The following is a 21,976-nucleotide window of genomic DNA, read 5'->3' as shown; positions in this document are numbered from 1 at the left end:
TCAGTACAGGGACTGATTGCAGCAGACCAATTCTAGCAGACCAAATCTGTAATAGTCAGCCTATTTTGCGCATAAGCGAGCACTTGCATAGTATTTAAATAGTTGTGTGAGTATTTATCCTATTCTTGGTAAAAGAATATATTTGGACCAAAGGGGACCTTTTGCCGTGTCCATGTAACGTTTTTGTTTGGAGCCTATCCCAGCCATCTTTGGGCAAGAGGCGGGGTACACTCCAAACTGGTCGACAGCCAATCGCAGGGCACATATAAACAAACAACCATTCGCTCTCACATTCACACCTACGGGCAATTTAGAGTCGTCAATCAACCTACCACGCATGTTTTTGGGATGTGGGAGGAAACCGGAGTACCTGGAGAAAACCCATGCAGACACGGGGAGAACATGTAAACTCCAAACAGGCGGGGCCGGGATTTGAACCCCAGTCCTCAGAACTGTGAGGCAGATATGCTAACCAGTCGAACACTGTGCAGCCTCTCTCGAGACATGTAATGTGAAATCTTATCATATGAAAACAAACTTAACTGAATCTGGAATAAGCAAACTTTAATATTATAAACACAGGCGAAATAAATTGTGCAATAAAAGACACATGAGTGGTATTTGTTTCTTATTTAAATAGATGAAATCTAAAGTCTGTCGTGAGCCGATAATCTGCCTTCCACCTGTCTTGAAAACACCTGTTTTCAATCAATTGTTTGGCCATTTTTGGGGAAGGTTAGGTATGAATTTGCCCGAGAAGACTGGTAGTTGCTAATGATTGCAACAGAAAAGGAGGGGGCGTTTGCTGGTCTCAACTCGCACGCCAACACGCTAGCAAAGCATTCTAGGATTTGTAGTATTAGCGGCAGGCCAGCTCTAATACACATTTGATATGGTCTCGCGGGCTAAATATAATTACATTATGGGCCAGATTTGGCCTGCGGGCCTGAGTTTGACATATATGATGTAGCCTAAATATGGAAAACTATTTCCACTGGCCAAGGAAAATCTCAATCGTAATTTATCTGTTGTTGATAAAGTGTCAAGGTCAACAAACTTGTTCTTGATCCTTATCAGAATCAGAATCGGAATCAGAATCATCTTTATTTGCCAAGCATGTCCAAAAAACACACAAGGAATTTGTCTCCTGTAATTGGAGCCGCTTGAGTACGACAAAAGACAATCAACAGTCAATTGACAGAGAAGACTTTTGAGACATAAAGACATTGAGAAAAACAGTCACTGAGCAATAAAGGGTTGCTAGTTATCTGGTAATGCCGGTACATTTCTTTTTCTTTTTTCTTTTTTGACAATTGTGCAAAAGATGCAGAGTCCTCTAGCACTTAGAGCAGTTCGAATGACTAATATTAGAATAGTCCGGTGCAATAACCATTGTGCAAAGGGCGCCGAGACTTCACGCGAGTAGTACGATAGTCTGGGACAATGTTGATTGTGCAAATGTTGCAGATACTCCTCAGTCAGTGTGCAAATGGAGCAGATGCTACTCTGGCATGAGTGGCCAGTATTGGTCAACAACGGATATGCAAATAGTGCAGCGTGGTGAGACTACTACAGTGAATGCACGAGTAATATATAATTGGCCTGACAGAAATGTGACAACAAACTCAAGACAAAAAGACAAAAAATTGCCAGCATGTCGCAATGGAATTGTAGGTTAGGTGTTTAAGAAGTTGATTTTGAGAGGGAAGAAGCTGTTGGAATGTCTGCTAGTGTGTCTGCTGAGGGTGTGCAGCTCTTTTATCAATGCAAGGCTGGGCAATGTCTTAAAAAGATTTAGCGTTATCATCATCAAAGGCCACATAGCGTGCTTCATCGCCTCCATTTGTCCACACAGTCGCAGCTGTAGTTTCATAACTAAGGACACCTGACTGCAACAACAGGTCCAACAACACAACTTCACAAATTGATGTAATCCCGGTAAGCAGCAGGTGGTTTTCCAGATTGGCTGCCCAGATCTCCACTTATTCCCTCCTTTCACACACACGCTTTTGCCTCCCCATAACCACCCCAATCCCTCCGCCCCTCCCCAGTCTTTCAGTGTCGTGGTAACCTTCTGCTGAATGAGGGCCTTTGCCGGGTGGACAAGGCACGTCGCAGCCCGGAGCTGTCACAGTAACTCGCTCTCCTTAACAGGACCAGGACACCTGAGCTGACCCAACGCTAGGCAACAAGGACGCCTCTGCTGGAAAAAATTGAGGATTGGCACGGGTTTGCTTCTCACTATCACAGGAGTGTGCCACTTTGAAATTGTGGTGAGAAGTTCCCCAGGTGCAAACTTTGGAAGTGTTTGGAAAAAGAGACGGCACAATGGATAACGATGCTGTGCCGGACTACGAGTACCCAGACTATGACCCTGTGTCCAAGAAGATTAACAGAGAGTGAGTAAAATGACTTGCATTTTTTTGGTGGTGTTACTTATATTTTAAGTGTAGAAATGTATGTGAGCAAGCCCTTTTACAGGTGAGTGAGCCTTCCGTCCAGTTTATACATACAAGCTTCATCATTGTCATATTTTAAGACTTCAGATGAACAGATTAGGAGAACAACTAAGAAAGGGCAAAAATGACATATCAGTCATTAAATTTAACATAGTACGGTAATAGTTTTCTTCAAGCATAGCCACTCCCGACTTCCCACAACTGACTGTTTTGGTCGGTCAATTTTAGGTTTCCATTCTTAAACTTGCAGAGATGATAAAATTAAGAGAATAAATATTACTATTAGATAATTTCCTTAGATCAACAGTGAAACACGATCACGATGAAACAAGGGCCATTTGTCAAACAGTCCCGCATTTAAACTGTCATGCTCAATTATAAACTGTTGAGTTGTGGTCCTTCTAGCTTTAATGTAGCTTTTTAGTGGTTTTAGCAGTTTTGCAGCATGTAAACAGTCAGATATCGTACTGCAGACTGTGACAGTAGTTGTGAATTTTGACATTGCTTTAAATTTACATGTGGTTTGATGTGATGCCAGTGTCTGCTCTTTGAGTGAGGGCCAAAGTCCCAAATTGGCTCAATGTTTGCACAGGTGAAGGGCGCTTGTCCTTGCTTTATCCATCCTGGATGTCGCTATTCAGCTGCACATTCATAACCTGTCCTCCATGAGACCTTCTTCTAATATGAAAGTGGTAATGACTTCCTCATGACTAGGCATTCCTGCTCTTGTAGTGCACAGTAACGTGAACATAGGCATCAGTTGTTTCCTGAATCACGCTGATAACAATCCGGTTATATGCAAATCTCTGCCACAGGATTTCAGCTGCCACAAAAGGTCCTGATGGTGACGTGTGAAAGGTTTAGTGAGGTGCAGGCCTCCTCACTTACTCAAGGCTTTGTGTTACAACACACATTGATTGTTCTTCTCGTGTTTGTGTGTGTGCGTTCGTTCCGTTCTTTAGAATAATTCCTCCATGTGACCCCACTGCAGATGACAGGCTCTACCACATATGCATCAGCGCAATATCAGTGAGTCTCTTTTCATTCATTGAACACTACTTGACACTTACTCACTGAAGCTTTGGAAACATGCTAGCATTTAGCATTAGGAAGTGTGCGTAATGCCAGTACGGTATTTTAATACAATCCAACTTTCAAAAATCATATTTGTTGGGCGGCTGCACGAGGTATGTCAGGAAGGTTCCAGGATTGGTGTCACCAAACTATTGCAAACCCAAACTACAAACTATGAGTTTTCGTCCTGTATTGTGGGACAAACAGTCAACCAGCACATCTACAGAGAGATTGTGTAGCGTTTGCTTCGTTCAGTGCTCGAGAAGAGGTGAGAGTTGTGCGGCTGCTTCACCATGACAACGTGTCTGCTCACAATGTCCTGAACATCTGACACTTCATGATAAAGAAGAACTTGGCCGTGCTGAAGCAACCTCCTTACGCACTCGACCTGGCTCTGTGCGATATTTCTCTTCCAACCCCCCTCTTTCCAAAGTGGCTCATCAACAGGGACCCGTTTTGAAGATGTGGCCTACATCAAGATAGCCATAATGATGGAGCGCATGAGGTGCGGAAAAGAAGGCTGCGGAAGTTCGTTGGACTCCAGGGGGATTACCTCAAAGGGTAAAACTTGTGGTTTGTAATTTGGATTTACATTAGAGCTTTTGTGACACCAGTCCTGGAACTTCCCTGACATACCTCGTATGTGGCCCATACACCACCAAAGACTGCCATTGAACTGCAAGAACACATCCTGTCCCACTTGCAAGCATAAAGACTGTCGGTCAATAAGGCAGAAATGACATCAACACTCATAATAATACCTAAAAAGGTGTCAATCAGTTTTTATTTGCATAATTTTACAAATGTATTTGATTTCAGTGTGAAACTGGAGGAAGTGTTGTCTCTTTTAATTAACTCTTGTCAATGAAAAGAAAATGTTCTCCTGCACATCCTAAAGCTGATGACACTTCTTTTTACTAATCTGTGGTCAAGAATTGGTCCATACAGGTCCAATTTAAAGCATGGCATTCTTTCTTTTCCCAGTTTCCTAAATTTGTTCCAGGTCATGAAAGGTCACTGAACTCTCACTGTTCAATGATCTTGACTAATGATGTTTCATTCAGGCCACATCCATGGGGGGCACTAATGAGCCACTTGTTTTTTTGTTGGGCCACCTTCATCCACTCCACTTTTTTTTGCACATGTATGAAGCATAGTAAGGCCTGACCTCGAATGAAGTTGCTGTTCCTCTGGCCACGCTGCTCTGCTTGTAATGCTAACTAATTCTATCTTCTATCTATCTTGTCCTCCAGCTTGTCGTCATGGTGATCCTTGCAGTCTTAGCCAGACGCACAAAAGCGGGCAGCAAACAGAAAGGACTCCCAAGTTTACTCAGGTGAGGCTCTAATTAACTTCAGGTAACCACTACAGTGCCATGAACATTTTTGCATATTACCAACCAAAAATATACGTTGCATTTCTCACACTAGTTTCCAAAGTGATACAGTTTACAGCTGTAATTTAAATTAACAATATGTTGTAAGTTTTGGTTTCTGTGCAGTGCCTTGCTAAAATGTTACAACAGATCAGTTTATTAATTTTTCCGCATGCACATTAATTGGTTTTAACCTCACTCACTATGGTAACAAATGAATGTTTACCACATTTTTTTATTGGTTTTATGCAGCATCCAAACTTTATGCAACATGACAGTTGAACAAAAAAAAAACGTTTTTTTTTTTTTTGTTTTTCTTTTTTTTTTTTTTTTTTTTTTTTTTTTTGTTTTTTTTAAATAAGCCCATCCCCACCCTCCCCTTGTTGGTACGCTTCCCCAACAAATAAGAAGTAATGATGAGACACACAACACACATCGTCTTTAAAAAGGAAAAACTAAATGGACAAAATACGTTAATAAGTGAGATTATTATATAATGTCAGGGTGAGTTACACAATCAGCATCTCAGTCTAGTGTTAAAATAATCGTGTATCAATTAATTACGATGTAATAACAGTTCCCAATCTTACTTATTTTCATGTTTGCCACATTTAACTCAGTAAATACTAAATAAATAAACCATGTTCTGTTAGATAGCTGATTTAATTAATAAATGGGTTCCCATCTACAGTATTTTGTTCTTCTTAAAGGGGAGTTTGCTGTTTTAAAAGTGCTAGCAAGATTTGACACGTGACCAAAGCCACGCCCATCACTGACATCTGTTGAATCAATTAAAAATAAAAAAGAGTGATGAAACTACCTGTTGTGCGGAAATGTTGCTAATTCTGCATCACTTCTGAAGTCTCTCAACTGCCTGAGGTCCTATTGCTCTCTGTTTGCTAATATAATGTCCAATTGTTAGCAAATGGGTGATGAGCTATGATGTGTGTATGATGTGGGCCCATGAGTGTGCGGCAAATGATTGACACCTTGTCTGTAATATGTTGTTCTTCCTCAGGCACGTTGTTAAAAAAAAAGTAAACCGCAAACTCCCCTTTGCATCTGCAGTAATATGGGCTACGTAGCTTGTATTTATTTGATTATCACCCAAAACACTGATGAGGACCCTTTTGATCATGTCTGCTCAATAATCATCTCAGCTGCATGCAAGGCCGCTAACATGTGGGCTCTAAATACCTGCCACTTGGTTTCCGCAGTCCGGTCAACTTCCTGGACCATACCCAGCACAAGGGCCTGGCAGTGGCTGTGTTTGGAGTGCTCTTGTGTAAACTCTGCAGCATGGTCATATTACCAAACCCTCTGCCCTTCACTAGAGAAGCCGAGAACAAACGTAAGGTCATTTTTGTACTTCCTTCACCAACATCAGTTCTCCTCGTTTGCTTTTACATGCACTGAAAACATTTTAGATGGAGAGACATTGTTATGTCCTGTGACATTGGGAGCAAGCTTTGCACTCAGGATGTCTTACACATGGTCATTCCATTACATAACCGGATCGTTTTCCTTCTGTGACTCTGTGTTGTTTTCGACTCTTAAGCTGTTTATTTCTGAAATTAAATTATATAAGAATTTGTGGAATGTTGGAAATCTTCGCAGCATTGTACAATCCCAAAACAACACAAGCTTTAATTAGCAGAGTAGCTTTAACATGGTGTAATCTCCAGTCACACAGAGTTGGTTTTGCACTACAGCAGTGTTAGTAAGAGGATCTTTTGCATTCAGAACTTGATGTTCTCTTCAGATATACAGTATATCTCTCAGTATATGGTGTACTCAGGTAGCACTTTACAGGGTAAAGCTGCCTAGAGTAAAAAGTGCTGCTTAAAATATAATAATACCAAGATGTATGCCCTAGAACAGGGGAATATAAAGTATGACGTGCGGGCCACATCGGCCCGCTCCGTTTTTTAAATTCGGCCAAACGAGCATTTATATTATCTACCGTCCTGTTATCTTTGTAGCAGTATTTTTTTCCCCTAAAACTAATTTATTAAAATGTATTCAATCACCTTAATAATTGCTTGATTGATTTATTGTCCATCCATCCATCCAGCCATCCATCCATTTTCTGAGCCGCTTCTCCTCACTAGGGTCGCGGGCGTGCTGGAGCCTATCCCAGCTATCATTGGGCAGGAGGCGGGGTACACCCTGAACTGGTTGCCAGCCAATCGCAGAGCACATAGAAACAAACAACCATTCGCACTCACAGTCACACCTACGGCAATTTAGAGTCTCCAATGAATGCATGTTTTTGGGATGTGGGAGGAAACCGGAGTGCCCGGAGAAAACCCACGCAGGCACGGGGAGAACATGCAAACTCCACACTTTTACAAGGTGGAGGGAATTCTGAAAACAGTTGGAATTACCAGTCAGTGTTAGCACAAAATTTTCAGGCTTCTGCAAGAAAGCAAATAAATGTCAAGACAGCCTACTAGAATAACTGACATTTTTTGGAGGTTATTCAGAGGCAATTTAAATGGTGGCAGGTGTGTGCTCACTCCCATTTAACATCTTGGGCAATTGTTTTTACAAAAACCTAACATTTGAAGAGGAGTGTGTAGACTTATCATATACACTGTACCTGAAGAAAGCTAACAACATATTAGAAATACTTGTTAGTGTGATGCAGTGCAAATCTACACTACTGCAAACTACAATTACTATAATACTTTTTCTATGTAAATGCATAACTCTCAGACAGCGTTAATCAAAACGTAGATTTATTTTCTTTGACGGAATGGTTAATGGAGCTCTATTATTTGATTGTGCCGGTGTCCCTTATGAAGTGGCAGTTGAGTGCTTCACACTTTGTTTGTTGCGTCTGCAGAGAACTGGATGATCCTGGGAGTCTTCTTCTACCCCACACTTTACTACCCTCTCCTGGCATGTGGCACCCTACATAATAAAGTCGGCTATGTACTCGGTAGCCTTTTGTCATGGACGCACTTTGGTGTCTTGGTTTGGCAGAAAATCGATTGCCCCAAAACTCCACAGGTATGCACAGATCACTATCAACACAACAAAGTAAATGTCTGTCCTTTTACAGTATAATTAATATATGCACAGGAAGGGGATGAACTAATTTGTTCTTGTTGGAAAACCGTTTTATGAGCAAACTATGTCTTTTTTCTGTTGTATGTAAGAAACAGGATTTAAATAGATGACTATCAGCCTTTCAAAGTGTATTTGTGGCTACCTGGTAGAAGTTTTAATCTTTGCCCAGACTCAGAGATTTAGTGCCACATCCACCTATTTTTTTTCCCCCCTCTGCAATGAATGGTTCTGACTCAAAGCAATTACTTCCCCTGTCTGGTGGTCTTAATCAAGAAACTTCGTCGCACTTAATCACCTTAGTGTGTCTCAGTGCCATCCATACTTTATTATACATTTTGTAATGGTTTTCTCTTCGCTAAAGATGCTGGGATAATGTGCAAGACTGAGCTAAATGTATACTTCACGAAAATAACTATGCATTACTGAAAAACTGAAAAGAACCACCGCAAAATAGTTATTTATCAAATAAACAAAACTGGAATTTGATCAAAGTAGGGATTTGGGATGTATGTATTTGACAACATTTGGTGATAGTAGTTTGTAAAATCTGGTAGAATTAATGACCAGTTAATAAAAAAAAAAAATCTTTTTTTTTTTCATATTATTTGTAATGTGATGTTCTCAATTCCTATTTCAGTGTTATACTGAGGAGTGCATTTCATTTTAGTTTCAATACAGACTTAATCAACAACAAGTTTCATAACTCGCAACAATCAGATAGGCCTGTCTCTAGTGGCCATAACATTTTCTGCCTCTTTTTTGTTGTTGTTGTTGTTGTTGTTTAATAGTAAGCTATTTTATGGGTGACCAAAACTAACGATTTCACTTTTTTTTTTCCTTTAGATGCATAAACACTACTCTCTGTTCTCCAGCCTGCCCCAGATAGCTTGCTTGGCATTCCTCAGTTTCCAGTACCCACTTCTTCTTTTCAAGGGCTTGAAGGGCACTGAAAAGAACAATGTTACCGAGGTAAGTCATGTTGCCCCATCTTATCCACTCATGTTAAAATAACATTTTTGCACATGGCATGTTTAGTCTGCTTATGCTGTCTATAGGTGTCTGAACACCCTGTTATTGAATAGTAACTAATGTTCACATATGCCTGCACTGTTAAAAAAAAAACTGGACTAAGACACTCTGTATATTTTTTCCGAATGTACACACACACTGTATGAGACCTTAGGCTTTTCAGTACTTATCATGCTCCGTCTCGGCTGATGCAATGTGCCAAAAGCCTAAGCATTTTAAGTAGATTTGATGTAATTGGTTTATGTTATGTTCTTGATCAGATTATCTGAAGGTTGCTGTGTTTCTTTCACTGAGGAAACACAATGGCATGTTTATTTTATGCTAATCTTGACACGGTTGTGACAAAGCTGTGTTTAGGTGATTGTGCCTGCTCCCCATGTCCACCATCAAAGATACCTCAAAATCACATCAACACAGTACAGTACCTTATGTAACGAGGAATGTGTGTAGTTGACCACAATGTATGGCGTTTTAATTAATATGTTTCACATAATTGTATTTTCTCAGTTAAACACAAAAATATATTATTATTTTGGTGTTCAACAAAGAAAATGAGGAACCTAAGTGTGTTTAAATCATTGGCATTTATTTAACCTAAAAGCCAAGGGGGGGGGGGGGGGGGGTAAAAACCTTTGCAAGGCACTTTAACTATAGTAAAAAAAAAAACTAAACTTTTTTTGTGTTTTTTGTCTTGAAACTTGAACTTTTACAGTTGACTTCTAAATGTCATCGAGATTGAGCTGTTATTTGCTTCCTCACATGTCGTTCTTAGGATCTAAACAGCAGCTATTACAGCGACTATGTGAAGAAACTGCTCAAGAAGAAAAAGCACATGAAAATCAGGTGAGTGGGTCCATTACATCCATCAAAAGACATGCGGCAAGGCTAAAAATAAACTAGTTTTTTAATTCAAATGTACTGTACACGATGGCGACGCAGAGTAAATGTCTATTGATGGGAGCGGCGAATTATGACATTAAAGCCGATCAGCATGAAATGCTAATTATCGGCCAATACCGATCAGATCGGTGTAAAGTCTAGTATGTATGTACAATCCCAATGAAGTTGGGACGTTGTGTTAAACATAAATAAAAAGAGAATACAGTGATTTGCATTTCATATTCAACCTATATTTAATTGAATACACTACAAAGACAAGATATTTAATTTTCAAACTGATAAACTTTATTGTTTTTAGAAAATAATCATTAACTTAGAATTTTATGGCTGCAACACGTTCCAAAAAAGCTGGGACAGGGTCATGTTTACCACTGTTACATTACCTTTTCTTTTAACAACATTCAATAAACTTTTGGGAATTGAGGACACTAATTGTTGAAGCTTTGTAGGTGGAATTCTTTCCCACTCTTGCTTGATGTACAGCTTCAGCTGTTCAACAGCCCGGGGTCTCCGTTGTCGTATTTTACGCTTCATAATGCGCCACACATTTTCAATGGGAGACTGGTCTGGACTGCAGGCAGTCCAGGCCACTCTTTTACTACGAAGCCACGCTGTTGTAACGTGCAGAATGTGGTTTGGCATTGTCTTGCTGAAATAAGCAGGGGCGTCCATGAAAAAGACGTTGCTTGGATGGCAGCATAGGTTTCTCCAAAACCTGTATGTACCTTTCAGCATTTGCATCAGTCCATCTTAGATGAGCTCGGGGCCCAGAGAAGCCTGCGGCGTTTCTGGGTGTTGTTGATAAATGGCTTTTGCTTTGCATAGTAGAGTTTCAAGTTGCATTAACGGATGTAGCACCAAACTGTATTTACTGACATTGGTTTTCTGAACTGTTCCTGCCCCCATGTGGTGATATCCTTTACACATTGATGTCGGCTTTTGATGCAGTGCCGCCTGAGGGATCGAAGGTCACGGGCATTCAATGGGGGTTTTCGGCCTTGCCGCTTACATGCAGTGATATCTCCAAATTATGATATTATGGACCGTCGATGATGAAATCCTTAAATTCCTTGCAATTGTACATTGAGGAACATTGTCCTTAAAGTGTTCCACTATTTTCTCACACACTTGTTCACAAAGAGATGAAACCTCGCCCCATCTTTGCTTGTGAATGACTGAGCAATTCAGGGAAGCTCCTTTTATACCCAATCATGGCACCCACCTGTTCCCAATTAGCCTGTTCACCTGTGGGATGTTCCAAACAGGTGTTTGATGAGCATTCCTCAGCTTTCTCAGTCTTTTTTGCCACCTGTCCCAACTTTTTTGCAACGTGTTGCAGCCATACAATTCTAAGTTATTGATTATTTGCTAAAAACAATAAAGTTTTATCAGTTTGAACATTAAATATCATGTCTTTGTAGTGTATTCAATTAAATATAGGTTGAATATGATTTGCAAATCATTTTATTCTGTTTTTATTTATGTTTAACACAACATCCCAACTTCATTGGAATTGGGAATGTATGTATATTTCAACAACAACATTTCAAACCGCAAACCTCCTAGTATGAATTCAGCAGCTGGAGGGCACTCTTTCACCCCCAAATAAAAAGGTTTTACATACTAGGCTCTGTCTCTGTGGGGATGGCTTGAAATATGCAGAGATATCAGACAAAACACAAAGTACATTGGACGGATCTCCGGCAGGTTATCAACAGGAAACAGGTTGTCTTTGTTCTTGTTGAATTGTTATTATTATGTTAGAAAATATGTTGAAATGTTGTAGTGGAAATGGAAAATATGTGCCTGTCCTTATTCACCATTTATTTTGTCATTTGTTAAATTTTAATGCATTCAATCTTTCCAAACAAAGTACAGTATAATGAATTCAAACGTATAACTGTTGTTCACCTTTCACCCCAGCATATCAAGCACAGAGAACCCCAAGCTGCTTCAAAGAATACAGGATGGTGTGAAGTCCTACATTTATACGCCAGAGGAAGGTGAAATGTCAGTTTAGTTTCTTTTTTTATATTTGTGCACTCCTGGCAACAGCATTGACCTTTCTAAACAGCTTTCAGGTTCCCTCTAAAGTTGGCCATATCTGGAGTGGTGTCATTTATCACACTTTATCAGGTAACTTGTGAATACTGTGATGCTGTATTAAGAGTTATTTTAATGTCTGTGGAAGTGGCAAGAGTTATTTAATCTCCAACTGTTTTAATTGATGTCGTGTGACACTGATTTAAATAAATGTTAAATATTTCAGGTGGGCCTGCTGCTAATCATGGCCGTGGTGCCTTCACTCCAGATTGCCCGCATGGGAGTCGATGAAGACATTGCCAACGTTTTAGCCGGCTTCAGGATCGTGCTCTCTCCAGACAAACACGAAGTCGTCCGAATAGTGGTCTATTACATTTGGTGTGTAGAGGGTGAGTGAGACCACAAGCGTGAAAATAAATTAATCGATGAAACGTTTCCCCAGTAGATCGTCACATCATGAAACCTTTCTTAATTGTCCAGGCAGGAACATTTTAACAATCTGAACTGACAAGTGCAACAATGTTTAAAAAACCACTCACACTGTGATGACATGTGCTCAATGCAGTGCATACAACTATTTTTTGTTGTCCTGCAAGTGTAAGTTAACCACTGTTAAATGTAAAAACAACAACTTACATGTGACAACACGTATGGTAATGCTGGACTCCTGCTTTTGGCTCCACTGTCCTCTGGTGCCAAGAGACAAGCAGTCACGCTCTTGCGCTCACAAAAACATATGTTTTCTCATTATTACGGTGGCCATTCTTATGTTTTTTTTTTTTTAGCTACAAGCCGTCATTTGGTCCATTTTTGTGCTTTGTGTTGCAAGTAAAAATTTGACCGACTGAAGTGGTAAACAAAATAGAGCAAATGAGCTACTGTAATGCCCTTGCATGTGGGCAAGGGGAGCCACAGTTTCCGGGGCACTGTCAGCCATTTATTGAATAGGGCAAAAAGTCAAACACACAAATACAGTGCATACAGAGTATTCAGACCCCCTGAAATGTTTCACTCTTTGTTATATTGCAGCCATTTGCAAAAATCATTTAAGTAAATTTTTTTCCTCATTAATGTACACACAGCATTCCATATTGACATAGACTTTTTTGCAGATTTATTACAAAAGAAAAACTGAAATATCACACAAATATCATCCGACACACAAATACTACAGTATACATACAGTAATCACACTTTATGTAACTATTTTATTTTTTTTTATTCTCTTTTATTGTGTTTAGACAGGGCTATTTTTCTTTTTTCAAAACGTGTATCAAAACTGTGTATATATTATTTTTATTTTTTTATTTTTTTAAGGGCCTGGAACTGATTACAATAATGGCATTTCAATTCATTTTAATGTGGAAAATGGATTTGATATACATGTAAATTGAGTGAATTGAGGTAATGGAACGAATTGAAATCATAAGTCAATGTACCACTGTATTATGTTTGCAACAAAACGATAATGAAATCAAAGGCGTCATCGTAGAAGCAGATTGCTGTACATCCCTATACTGTGGTACATACTGTACTGCAGTCAAGTCGTTACTCGGGATGGCTATGATATCCTGTGTTGTATGTCGTAGTCCTCAGATAATTTCATACTGTACTATAGTATTACATTGTAGCTCAGCAACCGCATCTTTCAGAATAATAAGCAGCTTTTTCATGTCTTGGATAGTCAAATCACTATAATACTAACAATACACAAGAGAAGCACAATACTAATGTATTTATTTTCTGGCAGTGTGCTACATCTCGGCGATGACCCTGTCAAGTCTTGTCAACTTGGCAATGTTCATGAGGTCCATGGTTCTCCATCGGTAGGAACAGACCCCCCCCCCCCCCCCCCTTTTTTTTTTATAAATCATTCTTTGCCTCATTTCTGCTAAGCGAGCTTGACATTGTGGTGCTGTCATTATAATACAATAGCACATGTGGGCATTATTCTAACATAATGGAGTAATAATCTCCCAGACAGACAGAACAGCATTTGTTCAGCATGAACTGCTGCAAGATGTGAAAATGGCTATTACAATGATTGAGATGTTCTGCTTTTACAGTGAATTGCTCTCCTCTTGTGCCTTTATTCTGCAGCTCCAACCTAAGGGGCCTGTACAGGGGAGATATTTATAATGTTTATAACTGCCAGAGAAGTATGCGGGCTTCCCGGCCAGCGCTGGTCTGCTGGATGGGATACACCAGCTTCACGGCAGCTCATGTCTGCATCGGTATGGTTAAAAGATAAAACAAAAAGTACAATACAATATACAGTGCAGCCACAATATGCGGTACAGCACAGTCTCATGGAATTCAAAACAAGAACTGTAAGTTTGCAAAGAAAATATTTCTCGGTTTTGACTATAGCTGTAATGTGTCATACTGAAAAGTGTTTCTCTACATAAGGCAGCAAAATACAGGTTGTTCCAAAAGTTTTGACATTCCAAAAATGAATAGCTGAGCAACTAAATGGCCTTGGCAAATGAAATTAAATGGGCTTAAAAAAAATAAGATTTATTTATCAAAATTCAAACCGATAAAGATTTTGTAATCCAACTTTACAAATTCAAGACACACAATTTTGATTTTTACTTTCCTTTTAAAATACATGTCCAAATCTGCTTTTTGGTTGGTGTGTTTTTATTGGCTTTCCTCAAAAATGCACACAGCGCATTCTTGTTTGACTGTGTTCAAGCATATTCTAACACACAAAATGTATTTGTATTCCTAGTGAATGTCATTTATCTCACCCTGAAAAAAGAAAAGAAAAAGTAAAACAATAAACTAACATTAAACAACAGTTATTAAGTAATGCGAACTGGCTATGTCATTGGACTATGGCTATTTTGGCGAACACCCTGTACAATATTAAACATTAAAATTACAGATACAGCCCCTGTATTGAATCTCATTAGAATGTGAGATGTCTCTATTCAGTGAGTCTATTGTCCTTTTTTTTTTTTTTTTTTTAATAATGCGCTTTAATGCATGTTCCAGCAAGTGACTGACTCAGTTAGAATGATGGAAGTGTTGGGGTGTTGGTGGATGCACTCTAACTGCCATCTCTCCCCACTGTAGGCATGATGGTCCAAACCATGGTGTTCTTCCTCTGTCTTCTCATCACTGTCTTCCTCATTGTCATGCCCATCTTGCACGGACAGAACCTCATCCTTTTTCAAATCCTCTGGAGCATGTGGTGAGAACAGACATTGTTACTCACAACCCAATCAGAATCAGAATCATCTTTATTTGCCAAGTATGTCCAAAACACACAAGGAATTTGTCTCCGGTAGTTGGAGCCGCTCTAGTACAACAGACAGTCAATTTACAGAACACTTTGGAGACATAAAGACATTGACAAAAAACAATTGTGCAAAAAGATGCAGAGTCCTCTAGCACTTAGAGCAGTTCGAACGACTAATATTGCAATAGTCCGGTGCAATGACCATTGCGCAAAGGGTGCTGAGACTTCAAGGAGTGTATGCGGTTTAAAGTGACGAGTAGTGCGATCATCTGGGACAATGTTGGTTGTGCAAATGTTACAGATACTCCTCAATCAGTGTGCAAATGGAGCAGATGCTACTCTGGCATGAGTGGCCAGTATATGCAAATAGTGCAGCATGGCGACACAACTACAGTGAGTGCACGAGTAATACATAATTGGCCCCGCAGAAATGTGACAACAAACTCAAGTCAAAAAATTGCCATCTTATTGTAATGGAATTATAGGTTAGGTGTTTAAGAAATTGATCGCAAGAGGGAAGAAGCTGTTGGAATGTCTACTAGTTCTAGTTTGCATTGATCAGTAGCGCCTACCAGAGGGAAGGAGCCGGAAGAGCCGGTGACCGGGGTGCGGAGGGTCCGAGAGGATTTTGCACGCCCTTGTCTTAGTTCTGGCAGCGTGCAAGTCCTCAATGGTGGGTAGGGGGGTACCGACAATCCTTTAGACAATGCCTTTTGGTCTGCGTGAGGCTGCCTATCTGTGACATGCAAATAAATTGTGAGTTGTGTGTCTCTTAATGAACATTACATGAGGTGTTTGATTGTTGACTTTGTCCCTCTAGGCCTTTCTGGCTGATGATTCTTCTGGCTGTGCTGATTCAGCATATCACTTCCAGGTTTTGTTTTATTAAACGGATGGCTGGCACACGAGAACTTGACAACAGGTAATTCAGAATCTTCATGAAAACAAATACAGGAAATTTATTCAGCATATGTTAGTGTCTTGTTTATCGTTAGGTCCCCACATTCATATTAACCTTTCTCATACTGTTATAAAGGCTTTCTATAAGGGCTGGGGCTATGGAATATTTTTACAATTGATTATTCTACCGATCATCCCATCGATTATTCGAGTAATCGCGTACAAATTTATTTTGCATAATACCAATACCAAATATGCTTTTGAGGCTTTTAAAAGGTGGGGCCTGGCTAGCTGAATGATGTGGGAGTCAGCGAATGAGAGTGTAGAATTGGTTGTTGTTGGCTCAGTATAGCAACTGGCCATTAACTGGCTAACTGTTAGCCAGTCTGCGTGTTGAGTGTCAGTTGTGGCTGTGCAACTCGTGTGTGAATGTGCTTGTTACATGTTTATTTTGTTACCTTTCGTTCACTAAAGCAGTTCAAATTGTAGCGGCAGCTGTGTCTATATTATCTATATTAGTCCTTGTGGAAAAATGGTCACTCCAAAATCCCGTGATGATGCAAAAAAATCTGTGATATGAAATTACATTATGTATGATTTTAAAATCTGCAATGCTATGGAGACCGCCAAAAATGAACCACGATACGGCGAGAGATGACTGTATATACTTTTTGTGACATTTTAATGTGGTGGTCTGTCAGGAGATTTTTCTGATTCAAAATATGTGCCTTTGCTCAAGAACGGTTGGGAAGCACTGTTTTAGACTATACTTTATGGTGCTACTTTCCTTGTATATAGATTCAGGCTCCTCTCTCTCACAGGGGCAACCTCTTCCTGCTGACCTACCTGCTGTTTCCAGTCAATGTTCTCATCGGGGTGCTACTAGCAGTCTGGCGCATGATCATCACAGCCTTGTTCAACATTGTTCACATGGGACGCATGGACATCAGCCTTCTGAACAGAAATGTGGAGGCATTTGATCCAGGTAAGCCTCTTTGGATACCGTACAGACACATGCTAACAGCCTGCGTTACAAATGCACACATTGTGTACCGCATTAAAGGGGGGAGTAAGTTGTCTTAGCCCTGAAGTTTCGAGCAAGTCCCAACTGACTGTGCCATCAATCAAACAAATTGAGTCCTCACTAAATTTCAAGCAAGTCATAAGTCAAGTCGTACAATCTCAATAGCAACATATATTCGCATATTAGCCACTTGCACCCTGTAAGCCTTTCTGTACTTGCGTTAGTTAGCGGTACTGTACTAACCCATTCACAATCACATTGTTTTTTAATGGTTCCAAAACCAGTCTCTGTATTGTCTGACTTTATTGTTTTCTCTATTAAGCCCTTAACCAACAAGTTAATGTTTGACCAGCTATCGGTGAGCTAAGCTGTAAAGCAAATGTAGCTTACCTGTTTTATTAGTTTTATCATGATGGATGAAGTCTCTTATCTTTAAGTTCCAAAGCTTGAGTGTTGCTATTCTCTTTTCCCTATTTTCTCAAAAACATAATCCATGAATCCAAAGTTACTTTGAGAACCCTCCATGATATGTTTCATGAAGTAGCCTCTAGACTCCGCGTCATGGCATACAAGTGGCGTGACAAAGTTCGCACGCATTACAGGAAAAAAATAACTTTTATTTAAAAAACAAATCATATTGCATGCTACCTTGAAAATGAAGATTTTCCAATCTAAAAAGGCAAGTCATGTAGTATTATGTCAAGTTGAGTCCTTCATAAGTTTTAGCCAAGTAAGTCATAGGTCCTTCAATTTGTGACCTAAGTCTGACTTGATTCAAAACTCGAGTCTGTGACCTGTGCTACATAATACTGTAACACGATAGTTACACATGTTAATTTCCCTGCTTTGTTTTATCGTAAATCATATAAATTATTAACAAACACAATGTTGCATGTTAGTCACTACTAATGGAGCATTTTGGCCTTTGTCGCTTTAAATGGAAATGTTTAAAAGGAAGCAATTTTTTTTCTGAGCAAACACTTGCTTAGACGCCAGAAACGGTGCACCCTGTCCTCTTTTCCCTGTTTGGCTAAGTGCAGCTTGAATGATATCTGTATGCAGTGCAGTGCTAGGGACTCTAATTGCACATTGTTCTCAGAAATAGCTGCAAGTTTAAGACATCCTGTTCAGCAAAAGCAGGTTCTTAAAAAGAAGAAAAAAAGCATAGTCATTATGGTCATGGTCATTATGTGTGATTGCCTCAAAGCCAACATGGAGGGCTGTGTCCTACAGGTTTAGTGATAGTTTTTATTTATTTATTCATTTTTTAAAACATTTATTTTATTGTTCATTTTTCAATTATTATTTTTTTCCCCCCCTTCTCCACCTCCTGTGTCTGTCTGCAGCCTACCGCTGTTACGCTCATTATCTGAAGATTGAGGTGAGCCAGTCCCACCCTGTGATGAAGGCTTTCTGCGGGATGCTGCTACAGTCTGCAAGCCAAAGGAACAATGTCATCCAGAGGTCACTGGATGCTGAAGAGGGTGTGTAGCATTTAAAGAAAACCAACATCATATCTTACACAACTGAGCTCATATGGAACATATTTAGGAAAAGCATTCTCTTGCGGATAAGGGTTAGGGTCATAGACACTTGTAGACATTTTAAAAGAGCCCACTAATGATTCTAAGCAAAATAACAGGAGATAGATTTGCTTTAATTTGAACAACCAGTTCTGCAGCGTAGCACGGGCGGCTTCTTGGGTTTGTCCAGAGACGCTTTGGCATTCAGCAGCAGGTCTCCGAAACATAATCCCATCAGGACACTGTGTCGCACGCGCCATAGAAATGAAAGCCGAATTGATTTAATATGTGAAGAGCAAATTGAGTCCTGCGTGGAATAATTTACAGTCCTGCGGCTTATGGTCTCTATAAAATCTTTCATAACATATTCAGCGGTCCTATTGGTGTGTCTACGCTGGCCAAATGTTATCAGCAGTTACCATGTGTTATTTAAAGAACAGAAATAACTACTTCAATGCTAGATTGGAGACAGGAGAGGAGAATAAGTCACTGATAAATGAGGAGGTCACCCAATAAAGTGCACTATAAACAGAAAAACACATCAGGGCCCTTTCGATGTAAAAATGTGCCTACTTGCTCAATGCATCTGGATAATGACAATAATGTGTTGTATTACATAAATTAATTATTTTTGGAGCCGATTATGCAAATGAGCTGCTCTAATTGCCTGGTTACTATTCATATAGTCAAGGGACTGAAGCTTTTGGTGTGTTAATGGTGGAACCTGTGTGTGTGTGTGTGTGTGTGTGTGTGTGTGTGTGTGCGTGCGTGCGTGCGTGCGTGCGTTCGTGCATTTCCACCACGCCTAGAGGATTACAATATGATTGCTTTCTATTATTACTCTTGTCATATCTGTATGGTCCTCAGAGTCCTTCAAATTTTATTGTTGGTTTAATACTGTAGAAGAGAAAATGTGCACTTACCACTGACCACAATATTAGGGACACCTGCAAAGAGATCCAGTGCAGCAGCTGTATTTTTAAAAAGGTTTTGTTTTATTGACATTTAAAGAGGTTTGATATTGTAGTTGTAGTTGACAGCATCATTTTGGGAACTGTTTTTATTATTGTTTTCTAACAATTCTGTTTGTTTTTGTTGCACTAACCATTTAAACTCAAAGAAAAAAGATGCATCATGTTTGTAATTAATGAGTTATGGCTTCGTCCAAATGCTGAACAATTGAACTTTTTGTGAAATAAAATTAAGGCCGAGAAACAATTTTTGCCGCAATGACGGAAAAATTACGTCAGTGCATTGCCAGAAGCAATTTACCACGCATCCAATTAAATTGCTCTGATTCTCATCCCTATACTTCTTTCAGCCACTAGGGGGTACATTTGCATGGTTTCTTGGGGTTGCTATGATATGCTCTGATGAAATAAAATATAGTATAATCCTTGTTGCCTTTTGGCTTTTCCAAAGGTATCGCTAAGTGTTCACATGGAACTTGAGAGAATTACATGTAAATGCCATATTTAATCCAGCTTTTGTATCTCATTTTATGTTGCAGGTGTACCTCATGACGTGTGCAGTGAGTGAATACACAGAAATTCCCTGTGTATTCTCTGTTCGCAATTTGCCTAGCCTCTTTTGTTCGCTGAAAAAGTCACCTACGGGTATTTCTGGCGTGCAGTGGTGTCTTGAGCTACAAGTGACCCTGACGACAAGTTTTTCAAGATACGAGCTGTCGTTCGGCCAATTTCTTTTTTTGACTTACGAGCAAAAACCTGAGTTACGAGAGTTGTATGGTAGCAGCGAACCCAACTCAAATAAAACGAAGAGATTTAAACGTCTTTTTAACCAGATCAACATAGCTATGCCTTAGGAAAAAAATCAGCGAGCTTAATGCTAACTCGTTTTTAGGGCTTTGGCCAAAGCCCGGGATAATAAGAAAGTAGTCATTGGTGTAAGGGAAGTACTGTATGTTGATGTGATGTATTACGACTGTTTAAAATGTTTGTCTATTGGAGAGGAGCTAAGTTTAACCTGGGTTCACTGCACCTGCATGTTTTGGCGCTGCTAAAATCAAATTGCCTATATATGCTATTTTAAGGGTGATGTAACGTGAGTTTGAAATGTTAAAATGTTCTTGAGATATTTACAGTTTGTGGTATACTTATGTGCTAAACTAATAATATAAGAAATTAGAAAACGTTTTTAGGGGGTGAGATCAATGACTTGAGATTTTTCACAATTTGTGGCAGGGCTCGTCAATCCATATCCCCCACCAGTGCTGTATGTGATATGATGTGATGTGATGTTATAGTAGGATATGATATGACATTGTATGTCCGTGCTCAGGGATCCAGCTGGTCCAGCAGGAGAAGAAGCACCTGAAGGCTTCCAGTGCCAAGCGAGCGCGAGGCCACTGGCAGCTCCTCTACACTCTGGCCAACAACCCCTCACTGGTGGGCACCAGGAAGCACTTCCATCAACGAACGGCCACCGAGAGCTTTGTGAACGGGAGCCTGAAGGGCAGCACAAAAGACGGCAACAAGAAGGAGGCCGAGGCGGCCGCCTGCAACTGAACAATGAAGCCTGGATAGTGATGAATGTTAATGAATGATGCAGTCCTGTTGTTATTTTTCCACTCCTTACTTAGACGCGTACTTAGAGCTCAGTGCCTCTGCATGGTAGAGATCATTTCATCGTCCTGCTTTTTTTTTTTTTTTTTTTTTTTCCCTCCCTCTTCTGAGCCGTGTTGTCCCCTGGTCTTAACGTGTGGAGGTGGCGCACAGTCTCCAGTCGATGGGAGGAGCTGGTGTAGGCACCTATCCATCATGATGTGCAATCCTCAACCTATTGACTTCAATACCACTTATTTGCCTCTACTCAAAATACAAGGCTAATTAGTATCTTGTCACTTCAGAGCGAACTAAACACATTAATGTGCTAAGCAACATGTTAAAGAGGGTATTTATTCGGGGCCTGGCTATTTATAGAATCATGTTTCATAGACGGGGTTGTCAATTTCCCACTTATTTCAATTTTTGTGTGATTACAAGAATGTGGTGTTTAGGAATGACAGGCAAATAAAAAAAAATTGTTGTCTTGGGAAAAAAATGACACTAGCCGCCTTTTCCTGTTGTTGCTGCAACTGCTCGCCTCTTACAGTTGTTTTTGCATTTGCAAAATTTCGAATTTTAAATGAAAATCCCGCAAATATACTTATTATTCAATATAAAATAAAACGGGGAAATACGCTTGTGTCGTCTGTCAATTCGCGGAGAGCATTTTAAGACAAAACAGCGGGATAGACATGCGCATTTAATATCTTAATTTAAAAAAAAAAAAGTCATGCGAGTTCCATAATAAAAAACAGTCGTT

The 21,976-nt window shown here is 39.8% G+C and overlaps 1 protein-coding gene across 5 annotated transcripts in view; it reads left to right on the top strand.

Annotated features, from left to right (window-relative positions):
• Positions 1 to 21,976, top strand: part of stra6 (signaling receptor and transporter of retinol STRA6) — a 24,637-nt gene extending 2,661 nt beyond the window's left edge. For 2 of the 5 annotated variants that reach the window (XM_061675918.1, XM_061675917.1), the window contains exons 2-18: positions 2,155 to 2,399; positions 3,422 to 3,488; positions 4,787 to 4,869; positions 6,126 to 6,259; positions 7,757 to 7,923; positions 8,827 to 8,952; positions 9,785 to 9,855; positions 11,836 to 11,915; positions 11,987 to 12,048; positions 12,182 to 12,344; positions 13,706 to 13,781; positions 14,056 to 14,189; positions 15,037 to 15,154; positions 16,023 to 16,124; positions 16,924 to 17,087; positions 18,473 to 18,610; positions 20,951 to 21,976. In XM_061675918.1, the coding sequence (XP_061531902.1) occupies positions 2,329 to 2,399; positions 3,422 to 3,488; positions 4,787 to 4,869; positions 6,126 to 6,259; positions 7,757 to 7,923; positions 8,827 to 8,952; positions 9,785 to 9,855; positions 11,836 to 11,915; positions 11,987 to 12,048; positions 12,182 to 12,344; positions 13,706 to 13,781; positions 14,056 to 14,189; positions 15,037 to 15,154; positions 16,023 to 16,124; positions 16,924 to 17,087; positions 18,473 to 18,610; positions 20,951 to 21,177 (1,983 nt within the window). In that variant the 5' untranslated portion in view covers positions 2,155 to 2,328 and the 3' untranslated portion in view covers positions 21,178 to 21,976. Of the gene's footprint in view, positions 1 to 2,051; positions 2,400 to 3,421; positions 3,489 to 4,786; positions 4,870 to 6,125; positions 6,260 to 7,756; positions 7,924 to 8,826; positions 8,953 to 9,784; positions 9,856 to 11,835; positions 11,916 to 11,986; positions 12,049 to 12,181; positions 12,345 to 13,705; positions 13,782 to 14,055; positions 14,190 to 15,036; positions 15,155 to 16,022; positions 16,125 to 16,923; positions 17,088 to 18,472; positions 18,611 to 20,950 lie in introns of all 5 variants that reach the window. The other 3 variants (XM_061675916.1, XM_061675914.1, XM_061675919.1) reach the window with 2 other exon arrangements.

The sequence above is a fragment of the Phycodurus eques genome, chromosome 5 (assembly GCF_024500275.1).
Source record: "Phycodurus eques isolate BA_2022a chromosome 5, UOR_Pequ_1.1, whole genome shotgun sequence".
NCBI classification, from domain to species: domain Eukaryota; kingdom Metazoa; phylum Chordata; class Actinopteri; order Syngnathiformes; family Syngnathidae; genus Phycodurus; species Phycodurus eques.
The sequence above is the reverse complement of the archived record's forward strand: the minus strand, read 5'-3'. Positions and strand labels throughout refer to the sequence as shown.